Genomic DNA, 11,620 nt, shown 5'->3' with positions numbered 1-11,620 from the left:
AAAACAAAAAAGAACAACAACAAAAAAAAAGGCAAGGCTGATTCGAAAAAATATATTTTCCTGACCATGAAATCAGCCTTGCTCTTTTTCTCATTCATAATTTCACAATTCACGGTGAGCACAAGGGCAAATAAATTCATCATCTTGAAATAAGTCCTTCTCGGGGTCAATTGTTATGTCGCTGTTGTCTCGTCACATTTAGAGTTTTTAATTATTTTCCACCCTTCAAAGGTCTCAGGCTATCCGACTGAACCTAATTCAATTCAATTCATAACCCGACATAAGTTAGGGATATTAAACTAAACAAAGCTACAGTATTTATTTTGGCGACGATCGGTAGACCGAGACAAAACCATTCTTGCGGGGGCGATGATGTCACTTATCCAGAAGTGAGAGAAAATTACTTATCTTTTGACGGCTTGGTTCCGGATGATCGATGATGATCGGTACCATTTCCGTTTGTGTAGGACATTTACCGCTTTCCACAGAGAGCATCTGTCTTGAGTGAAACCGGATCAGAAGTGATGGGCTACACATCAATAAGCTGATGATATGCCCTGGATTTATTCCAGACTTGTACTTGTATGAATAAAAAGAAAGAATGTTCACCATTGAAAGTATCTGAAAATATTGCAAAGTGGTGACTGCCAGTATTGATTCCTCAATCAGTTCAGTTTTCGAAAATCTTATTTGGAATTGTGATATCAGCCTTACTTAATATACTTATTTGTTTGTTTATTTCAGTTCTGTCGTTCTCAAAGCCTGTGGCTCCCGACAAATCCAATCATTCAAACTGACTGTTCTAGCTTTTAAGTCCATGGATGAAAACCTAAAGTTTGATCATTGAAGAAAAATTAAATTAATCGTGCCTAGCTACTTTAAAATAAAGCTGGCTGAGTTTAGTAGTTTACTATTTATATTACTGTCAAAAATGGTTTTAACTCATATTAAAAGTTTGTGAATGAAAAGGCGTTTGCTCAGTTCGTTTTAGGCCGCCCCAAAACCAGTTCTGTATTTCGTTTCCCTAAAAACGTTTGCAAGATATCGAAAGACAACTTATATCAAATTGCTTATCATTAATTTGTTTTAGTTACAGTCCATATACAGGTGGAAAACGTCACAAATAATATAACTGAATTATATCCAAGCAGGAGCCCATAGATAGAAGATAAATAGATTTATATCAAGCAAGGGAAAATTTATCCTGTTTGGCAGAAAGTCTAGTTGGAAACAGTAACAAAATATAGATGTAAAATTGGTAAAATATGAATTGCCCACTTTTCACTTTCGATGCGGACTTCAATGTTTGTATTAATTTTTTTTTTTTCGTTTCGGTGTGTTTTGATTATAAAAATCAGTAATATCTATCAAACAATGGAAGCGGTGCAATTGTCTTTTTACACCTGTGGAAATAAGCTATTGTACGAAGCAGGTACGAAGATTTTAATTAAAGAACATTGCGTGTGAAACTTCAAATTTTAACATGGTGGATAAAACAACAAGAAAAAAATGGATTCTAAGCGAGAATTCAGATAACCCCAGCAAAATTCAAAAATTTATGTGTTTGCGTTTCTTAAAAGCAATACTCCTTATATACACAAGGTGAGCTTTGTCTTGCAAGAATGTTGATTTGTAGGTGAAAGGCCATATCTGATTGGTCTATTCACTGGCGATATTACACTCACTCGTCGAGAACATAGATGGACAGATAGTTTGGCGTTTGGCAGGGCCATTAGCTACACTGGCCTGCTGCTAATTGCCAAACAGAATTACTCATTCGTTGAGAGCTTCGTTGTTGTGTACAGACTCTCATAGCGGGGTATTTTGTGTCATCAGGGTTGTCTGTGAATCAACGCTTCGAAGGTGTTCAAGTGTTACGCTTATGCGTTTGAAGACCCAGATAGCTCTTCATTCAAGGACTTTGTTGTTATGTGTCAAGTATCTGTGACAGAATATGTGATGAGTCACTTAAAAGAAAGTTAAATTCTACCTCTTGAGGACAAATTACTTCGAGAGCGGGAACTCGGTGATCAATAAAATCCCGATCGTTATTGCTGACCTCAATTTTCGCCAGCTGAGGGTCAAATGCGAGCGTTTCGCGAATGGCTGTGGCGAAGTTTAACTGGATTATCGGGCAGCTCTTAGCTCTTTGGATTAAGATTTGTTTTTCTTCTTGTGGAAACCACACGTACATTCAAGGGGAATCAGCTGGAGACCTGCGCTTTTCCTTAAACGGTGGAAATGCTGGCCAACAATTGGAGTGTGTTTGGATAATTTCCGTGCCTGAAAGATTTCGTGTGAAATTAACGTTCACGGACTTTGTCATGAGAACAACATGTTGTTCGTGTAAGCACGATTTCTTAGAAATTCGTGACGGCTCGCAGGATAATTCAACACTCATCGGACGCTTCTGCGCTAAGACAGAACCTAAGTACGTGCTCTCTTCTCGAAATGTTATATGGATTAAGTTTGGTTCAGATTTTCGGACGTACAGGGGTAATCGATTCCGGCTGTCTTACGAAGCTGTATGCGGCCGCCATTATGCAAGTACCTCGGGGAGTTTTAGCTCTCCCGGGTTTCCATATCCATACGGAAACAACAAAGATTGCATCTACACTATTACAGTGCCTAGGGGAAGAATAAAAGTGAAGTTCGAGAGCTTTAACGTTGAAGGGCGTATGCCTGCTTGTTTGTATGATTTTCTCGAAGTGAAAGAAATCCGATATGTAGAATACTCAAGTTCTCAAGGACATTCTCGAAGGCGCCGTTATTGCGGAAAGGAGAAACCACCGATTATATACTCTACAAAGGGCAGCGATCTTTGGTTTAGATTCAAAAGCGATGTTTCTGGCGGAGAGTCAGGATTCTCCGCTAATTATCGCACCATTTCAGCTGGAGAGGGAACTTGCAGTGGTACACTCAAGGATAAATCAGGATTTATTTACTCTCAAAATTACCCTTATCACTTTCCAGCCGGTCAAGAGTGCACGTGGAAAATCCAGGTTCCATCTGAAACGCATGTACATCTATATTTTGACACTTTGGATTTCGGGATGAGCACAGGTGTCTGCAACAATGCCTATTTGGAAATCTACGATGGGCCAGACACTTCTTCGCATAAGATTGGACAGTATTGTGGAGATCTAATACCTGGAAAAATAATATCCAGGACAAACGAGCTGCTCATCAAAGCAGTTTCAAAGCTAGAGGCAAAGGAAACAGGATGGTTTTCATTACGTTATGAATCCTCAACCGGCAGTGCTTGCGGATTACAGAAATTTACATGTGTTGACCGGCAGTGCATTGAGAGCTATCACAGGTGCGATGGTGAAAAAGAGTGTAATGATGGCTCTGATGAGCAGGACTGTCCAGATACAGAAGGCTCTAACTTTTTTTCCTGGTATAGATTCTGGCCAGTCAGTGTGGTAGGAGGTATGCTCATAGTTGGTATATGGCTTTGGAGGGCATGGAAAAAGATCATGTCAGCGCAATCTGAAGTAGAAAACAATCATGCACCAACTCCATCACCAAATCATATTGAAATGCTCCAGTGTGCACCCACAGAACCTCCAAGTTATAGTGAGGCCATAGCTCAAACTGAAGGACCTCCACCTTCTTATGAGGAAGCTCTTAGAGAACAAACAGACCCACAGGACACAGAAAGAGACCCTGCAGAAGGAACTAATACCCAAGAAAGCACAGCTGATTCTGACTTGAATAATAGTGTTGTAACATCAACGTCTAGAAATGCAACTCCAGCTTTATCCATGGTTGTTTACGGGATGGCAGCTGCACCTTATGATAATCATCGTTTGCCTTATGACACGCACAGACTGCAAGCCAACAAAAGATATCATGCTCAAAGAGTTTGATGCTCAGATTTTTATCTGCTGAGCTGCTGCTTTCCAAAACTGATTATAACAGATGCACTATAATCATCTTGTTTATAGTAGGGGAAGGAGGGAGCAAGAATAGAGGGAGACAAAATGGAAGGACTAGAGAGAGGGAACCTCTTCCCCTTACCCCATCCCCCTACAATTTTCTCTCACTTTTCCTACTCCCTCCTCTCCCCTTCCCCACAATGCCTGAAAACTGTGCAGGCTATTTTCCATGAATTTTTTTTTTTCTAAAAGTCTGTGTCCTGTTGTTGTGCAGGGCCTGGTTGTTCGAAAGGCGATTAACGCTAATCCCCGAGTAAAAGTTAACTGAGGTTTGTATCTCGGTCATTAACAATGTTCTTAAAAGCTGATTTTTAGCTAAAGCAAAGAAACGTCTAAGTGAAAACTGAAGGGCAAAATTCTTTTGGAAAAATGGTTATTGATTAGTAAATAAATTCGAATCATAGTTCACGTTAATCCAGGATTAGCTTAATTGGGCTTTGAACAACTGGGCCCAGGTGCGCTTGCTGAAAACTTACCTACCTCTGAGCTGGGAGAGGCGTGGGACTGGTTGTTTGAAAGCCAATTAACGCCATCCCCAGTTAAAAATTAACTAAGGTTTTCATCTCGCTCATTAAAAATGTTTCTAAAAGCTAATTTTAAGTGACTTTTAAGCTAGTGGTAAAGAAAAATCTAAGTCAAAACTGGGGACAAAAATCTTTTTGAAGAGTCACCCTTGGTTAGTAATTAAACTTGAATCAAAGTTTGTGTTAACCCATGATTAGCTTAATCAGGCTTTGAACAACTGGGCTCTGAGTTGATAGATCTGTGGGTGGCCCCTTTTTCTTATTGAAAATAGGACCAGATTTTTTAAATTAATGGGATTTTAATCCCACTCCCTCTCTTTTACCCAGTGCCCCTCACAAGAAGCAACCCGGGTATGTATGAATGTAAATTTTCCTTGGCTGCAGTGACCTGATCCAGGATTTTGTAAAACTACCTAGACACCATATAGTATTTGATCCATAGACCATACTAAGCGGGTTCAAATGACAAACATTGAGGAAATTATGTATTAAGATAGGTTATTATACAAGTGAAAGTAAAATGTAGAAGAGCAAGTAAATCACAAATTATTGACCTGAACAGACTTTCCCAGGCTTTTGTGTAGCATTGTCTGTGTATTAAAATTGAATACTCATAGGATTTGAGAAACTTTTCCAAGAGTTCTAGAAAGTCATTTTTTTTCTCCCAGCAACATAACCTGGCCACTGATTCATGAAGCAGTGACAAGTTAAGTAAGTTCAGCCATGTTTATTTATTAATTTTTTCTGTTTCAGTTATATTGAAGATTTCAATCAATGCAACATGCTGGCATAGTTTTGTGGTGTGCAGCCTCCTATATGCTTTTTTCAGGATTTTTTTCCAAGAGGCTGATGGTTGATATAATAATATTGAGAAAGGTCGTTACCTAAACAGGTTTTTATATCCTCCTGTATTGGTCTAGCATATTAGTCTTCTCCCAATTTATTGGTGGTGTGTAAACAAACTTTTCTCTTCTCTTTCTTAATTCCACACTATATTTAAAAGAAATTGCATATATTGTTCCTGTACTATCATAAGCACTGTTTCTCAACAATATTTATGTACTCCAATAATACTTCGGATTCACTGTGTCCAAAGACTGTTCCATGAATCCCTGGAATTTTTTGACATGGGAATAGTGCCAACAGGCTAGGGGGATTCCCACAGTATACCTTCCTGAAGTTTCAGGTTGTAATGAACTCAAATAGGCTTTGGCCTGTACAAGGGAAGGAGTCAAGGGTGTAAAAAATAGCATACCATCTCAAATGGGGTAAAGGTTTTTAGATCAGGCCAGCACACCTCCAGGCCAAAACCTGCCATCCCCTCCCTGTTTTGCTTTAATAAGTTAAAAAGTAACAAGTTTTGTTATGGGTGTGAAGTTCTCAATAACAGGCCTGCTTGATCTGCATGAAAAAGTTACTAGTGGCAACACCATGCATCCCTTTGTAAACAAAATAATTATTTTACATATTATTCAAACCATAGAATTTATGCATAAACACCATTTGTATAAAGGGTCAACAAGTCTTGGTTATATAGAATAATAAACAGTGAATTTCTTTACGAGGCTTGTTTCCAATGTTTCTCTTTACTGTTCTGTCTGTGCTGTCTCAGATTAAAAGGTAAAATGTTCCCAATCAAAGGGTTGGTTTCCATTTATTTAATAGCCTGCGTAGCAAGCGTTTCCGTTCTTTTTCGGAGCAAAGAAAGACCGAGGAACGATATTCTCGGTTTTTGCCGCGTGAGAAATGAAACGAGAGCCAAAAAATGAAAGAGGGGGGAGGGGGAGGGGAAGGAATCTTCCTTTCTTCCCCACCCCCTCCCCGCTTACTTGCGCCATTTTTCGCGCGGTCCTTGCTCGGAAACAGCACGGAAACGCTTGCTACGCAGGCTATTTATTTAATAAATAACAAAAGGTTTATTTTTAACAACAGAGGAACAATGAATATGCTGTTATCAGCCAATGATCAACCATTTTATAAAAGATGTTAGGCCACTAAAAAAAATTAAAAAGTTCAGTTACAAGACAAAATCAAAAATTGTAATAGTTAACCTGGTTAATATAACAGCTGCAGCTACCAATAAGGGAACTGGTCATAACAAGTTTGTTAGAAGAGGACCCACCTGGTCAGGGGTAGGGGGGTTATCGAAGACACCACCTATTTCATGAACATTACCAAAATCAGTGGTGCGTGTGAGTTAGCGAATTATCACGTTCAGTGAAATTTAAAATTTGTAATTCAAAAATAAAGTTCTACCTTACCTTAGGGAGGTAAAATTATTCTATTTCTTGGTTATGTTGCCTTGAAATCTTGTCAGAATTGAAATATCAACGGCTTTTCTTTGATTGACGTCCACCAAAATTCAACTCTTTTGAAGGCGGTAGGTCGTGCTTCTGGTAATCACTGTAAGATAAAGGAAGCTGAGTTTGGTAAAAGCCATTTCCAGTTTCTAGATTGGAAGTTGATTTTAGCTATGAACTCAGTTCGCCAGGACTCATCTCTGCTGTAATAACCACAGCTGACATTGACACAATGTTGAGTAAACAGGGTTCGTACTCTTTTGAGCTTTTGAAATTCCATGACTTTCCAAGACCTTTCCCATGACTTCTCCAAGTTTTCCATGACCTAAATTTGACCGTTTTCTTGGAAATCATCTTTTATTTTGGGTATGTTTTTACTATTTTCTTTGCAAAAAACCCCAATTTATTTTGTACTTTGTAATAAACATAATTTTCCATGACTTGCCATGACACGCACCTAAATTCTATGACTTTCCAGGCCTGGAAAATGAAATTCTAACATTCCATACCTTTCCAGGTTTTCCATGACCCATACAAACCCAAGAAAAGTTTCTGGTGTAAGGACCAAATTGCTTCAGAAGCCAGGCCAATAAGGTTTGTGAGTTTTTGATGGAACATTGAAGAATAAGAACCAGTATCAATATACATATTCTTCTCACTGTCCTTGCTGTATTTAGGAGAATTTAGACTCTTGTCACTACAAGGGTTTGAATGGTCAAAAGACTGAGAGAACAATTTTCACCTGATATTAATCTCACAACCAACTTTTTCATAATCTTCTATTAAGAAATTGGAGACATGAATACCCTAACATACGATAAGAATTATTGTAGACATAAATGAGCAATGAAAGGTTTTAATAAATTAAATTGTTTCAATTATTACAATATCATTACAAGCACAGTCATAAGTATAAACCCTACTAACAATAATTTATAATTATTTAGTAATATACATGTAATGTTGACTTATTTTAAACTAAAACTGATATTCTTTAAAATTACAACAACGCAAAGTTTGGTACCTGTGGTCCTGTCCTTGAACAGTTTCCTTGAAAATGCTTTGTATGAAAATTCACTTCATTGCAAAACACAGCTATAATATTTACTGCTCTCGCATTTTTTGATCACAAATTATTTATGGCATAACAACTCATCAGGAAATTTTAACATAATGGGAATGCAAGAAAAATCATTATCTCTGTGCATAAAGAGCACTCTGGGTGAGAGAATTTGGATTCACACATTGTTCAGACAGACAGCCCCTTAAAAAATGGTAATGCATTTATATACCGCATTTTCTATTTATATATATATTCAAATGCAGTTTACATCAGCATATGTCCATTAGCGACCTCATCCTACCCACCCAACCCATGAAATCATGAAACAGCACAAAAACCAGACCAGCACGCCGGGAACTCCATGCCCTACTCTTTGCGATTGGTGTCTGGGTTCTATAACGTCCCACAAGGTTATGAACATTGAAGTGGTGTGAGACGGGGCCTACAGTTTATCGCCCTTATCCGAGAAGACTAGAAAGTCTAACCATTTGCAAATGTCATTACAAAGGCAGCACTTTCTCCTCAGTTATTTAAAGACCCTGAGTGTTGGTCCGGCCGGAATTTGAACCCACGACCTCCGGCACGGTAGTCCGATGCTCAATCAACCGAGCTAACCGGTCGGCGGTTTAAAAACTGTTTCTTTTTATTCACTTGTTTCACTGTTTATGGCAACGTTAATTACATCCTAGATTCACACCACTTAATGCTTAAGAAATGTACCACATTTTCCTCTGGTCTGTACTCTCACGATCAAAGAAATGAAACCACAAAATATTCAAAACCCTAACTTAGAACCTGCAGCGAAGCAAGCAGTGTTACTACAAAGACTTGCACAAACTTTGTCATTTTTCATTCAGCTGCTGTGCTGTAATTTTGTTCCAGGAAAACTTGAATAAAATATTTCCCAGTGTAACAACTAACTTGAGGTGGCTGATTATGATGATGGGGGATGAAAGAACACTTTCTTTGTTAGCATCACTACTGGCGCAGGGATTTGTTTCTTCCTGTTATTAGACTCAAACTCCCTTGCGACTTTACCGTTCACTCTAATCAGCATGCTGACAACATCTTCTGTATCAGCATAAGCACCAAAAACATCAACTATGGCTTGTACAAACCAGGAGCCTCTCTTCAAATTGCTCCACGACACATATCCAGGTACGGTGGAATAGGCCACCAGCATGTCAGCCTCGGCGGGAAGAGTTTCTGGTTCAAGGAATGTCTCATCTTTGTCATTGGGGAAGGCGGCAGTAAGAAGTTCAGCAGTTGTATGTTTGACACGGTACCCTTCATCATTAGCACTGACGCCACTATCTGTCACATCAGCGCCGTGATCAAAATCACTTCCACGGCATGCTTGAATGAAAAAGAGCTTTGGTTTGCCAATCAAATCTTTGGCCATGTATCCATTAAACATTGCTAACAGATCAGGTATTGACACCAGCACTCCGTCAACACCAAAAATTTGCCCTTCTAGGCCATGGCTGAGAAGACAGATAACCACTGAATCAGCTGCTTTGTGGTCACTTTTAGCGAACTGGAAAAGAGTCTCTTTGAGCTGTTTTGAAGTTTGATTCCTGCACATTTTGACCTTATACTGCAGTTTTACAAATAGTTCTTCAAGCCGTTCTGCATCTAAATCAGAACCACCACGCCTGCCCAGATTCTCAAAATCAACATTGTTGATGATCAGACACCACCCATGTGGTTTGCATTTCATGGGGTACAAAAAATCTTCATCAGCATTGGGCAAGATGTTCTTTTTGCCTTGTGATGAAGCTGTAACATTAGATTTTACTGCCGCCATGTGTTGTGAAAAACTGCTTGCACCATCATTGGCTTCCAGTGTTTTGTTTTCCCTGTTACCAGTTGTGGTGCTTGAGACTTTTCCTGAAACACAAATAGAACATTTGTTTATAATAGAAAATTATCATGTACTTGTTCTACTCAGAAGACACTCCTAGTCCAACCTTAAAATCCTGCGTTGGCACTTCTCTAGCCTATGTACAGTGTAGCAAGTGCTTCCATAGAGGTTGGTGCATTTTTTGCTGTTTGAATGCACTCTCTTCCCGAATTTGTGTGGCCATTGTAGTCATTATGTTTACACAAAGTACCAACCCAGCAATTGCAACAAAATCTATTCTGCAAATCCCTCTTACCTACCCTTGAGTATTTCTATTGGTATTAGATGTTTCTGTGTCATGGATTACATCTGAAAGTTCAACAATCTCTTTGTTGGCTTGTTACTGCTTCTCTCCAATGACTGAAATAACATGGCCAATGGCTTCTTATTACAGATGCAAAGGCACTATATTCAACTTCCACTCGCTGCCCATGGCTCAAATTTCTGAGCTTAAGTTTGCTATTTAGACTTCATGTGGCTATGAAGATCACTGGGGGAGGGGGGTAGGTACTCAAGAAAGTTTTAGACCAGGAGGCTCCACCCCAAGATCCAAACCCTTACCCTTTTATAAACCATTTTTGACAGGAAAGGTAACCCTTTCATATACCTTCCATAGGAAATGATAGTGAGCACATAAGTGAGCATCTACTCAATAGTATCTTTTTTATTGGCTCTGTTCAACATATTTTGAAAGGCCGTTTTAAATACCTAAATGAAAGTTTTCCCCACTTTTTTCTATATTCTGGCTTGAAAAATCTCTACTACCAAAGAGTCTTTTGTAGAAATAACAACATGATAAGTTTTTGCATCAATTGGAAACTCGGAAAAAATCTGAGTACCAGATGGGATTTGAACCCACAGTAGGGTAAGGTGACTGTGCGATGCAGTTATGAGTCATATACCTGTCTGATATGCCTTAATGTGACTGGGTGATGCAGTTCTAGTCAAAGACCCACATTTCATCCTTGCTTACCATGGAGTCTCCAGTGGCTCAGTGGTTAGAGCATCCGACTAGATCACGGAGGGTCGTGGGTTTTAAATCCCATCTGGAACTTGGATTTTTTGCCCAGTTTCCAATTGACGTAAAAACTTATCATGTTGTTTAAATCCCTACTATTATATACCTCCAGTGTGAAAAAGGTAACCTCTCTTGCGCATGCACAGAGCCTCCCAATATAACCCATTATATGAAGTACCCCCCTCCCCCCCAGGTGATCACAGACAAATGATTGTCAGTCTCCATTTGTGGACATAACAAGTATCAAGTGTGACCACTATCAGTGCCGGTAAAACCTTCCTCAATGTTCTCTACAAACCTGTTAATAATTTACAGCCTGACTTCAAATGGATGATATGATGCAGAGTAGAAAAGAAGGTGGCAGGGAGGAGGTGACAGGAAGGATACATGACGCAGTAAGCTTACTATATTTGATTACATATTCTAAATCAATTACCTGACGAAACAGATTCATTCGTCTTTAATATATCCACAAGGTGGCCTTGACCGTCTGTATTTTCGAGTGCACTGCAAAAGACATCAAACGCTTTCTGTCCCCGTCGGGGCAGAATGTCCAGGAGCTTTTCAGCTTGGGCCGATCGAGTCTTCTCCGCTTTGACGGTATCGAGGTCATTTTCCGACAAAGTGCCTTCTTGGAATAGATAATTTAACAGCCGCAAGGCTTCTAAATCTTGCACTAATGTAACTCTATTTCTCCTCAACAGATCTCTATGCTTTTTCTCCATTCAAAAGCGACTTGCTTAACCTAAAATACTACAAGATTTGAACAACTTTCAGTTTTCCTGGTCGACGAAAATTTGATTTCTAACAAGGTATACCATTGGTTGAATCATTTTTGATTCGGCGTTCAACCAATCAGAACAAGTTTTTT

At 39.1% G+C, this 11,620-nt stretch overlaps 2 protein-coding genes and 1 long non-coding RNA gene across 3 annotated transcripts; 2 read left to right on the top strand and 1 right to left on the bottom strand.

The window, feature by feature from the left end:
• Window positions 1–1,659: 1,659 nt before the first annotated feature.
• Window positions 1,660–4,155, top strand: LOC146484547 (exoskeleton protein RP43-like). The gene has a single exon (XM_085104614.1). The coding sequence runs from the start codon at window positions 2,103–2,105 to the stop codon at window positions 3,870–3,872; it is 1,770 nt and encodes a 589-aa protein (XP_084960740.1). The 5' UTR covers window positions 1,660–2,102; the 3' UTR covers window positions 3,873–4,155.
• Window positions 4,156–4,399: 244 nt separating this feature from the next.
• On the top strand, window positions 4,400–6,026 carry LOC146484546 (uncharacterized). Its single transcript, XR_014863594.1, has 2 exons — window positions 4,400–5,059; window positions 5,116–6,026. It is a non-coding gene; the product is annotated as an uncharacterized LOC146484546 (long non-coding RNA).
• A 1,577-nt stretch (window positions 6,027–7,603) lies between these two features.
• LOC146484545 (caspase-3-like) lies at window positions 7,604–11,546 on the bottom strand. The gene is made up of 2 exons (XM_085104624.1): window positions 11,186–11,546; window positions 7,604–9,718 (listed from the first exon to the last, which is right to left on the bottom strand). The coding sequence occupies exons 1-2, from the start codon at window positions 11,472–11,474 to the stop codon at window positions 8,763–8,765; spliced, it is 1,245 nt and encodes a 414-aa protein (XP_084960750.1). The 5' UTR covers window positions 11,475–11,546; the 3' UTR covers window positions 7,604–8,762.
• Window positions 11,547–11,620: the final 74 nt, after the last annotated feature.

Source organism: Pavona decussata, unplaced genomic scaffold, assembly GCF_977016875.1.
Source record: "Pavona decussata unplaced genomic scaffold, jaPavDecu1.1 SCAFFOLD_32, whole genome shotgun sequence".
Classification (NCBI taxonomy): Eukaryota; Metazoa; Cnidaria; class Anthozoa; order Scleractinia; family Agariciidae; genus Pavona; species Pavona decussata.
Note: the sequence above shows the minus strand (reverse complement) of the source record. Positions and strands in the feature narration are given on the sequence as shown.

What these genes read in the sequence shown, in the direction of transcription:
- LOC146484547 (XM_085104614.1), top strand. Translation starts at nt 2,103, where the DNA reads ATGGCTGTGGCGAAGTTTAACTGGATTATCGGGCAGCTCTTAGCTCTT.
- LOC146484545 (XM_085104624.1), bottom strand. Translation starts at nt 11,474, where the DNA reads ATGGAGAAAAAGCATAGAGATCTGTTGAGGAGAAATAGAGTTACATTA. An exon ending in GAATGAATCTGTTTCGTCAG is followed by an intron (nt 9,719 to 11,185) that starts GTAATTGATTTA and finishes TTTGTGTTTCAG; the next exon opens with GAAAAGTCTCAAGCACCACA.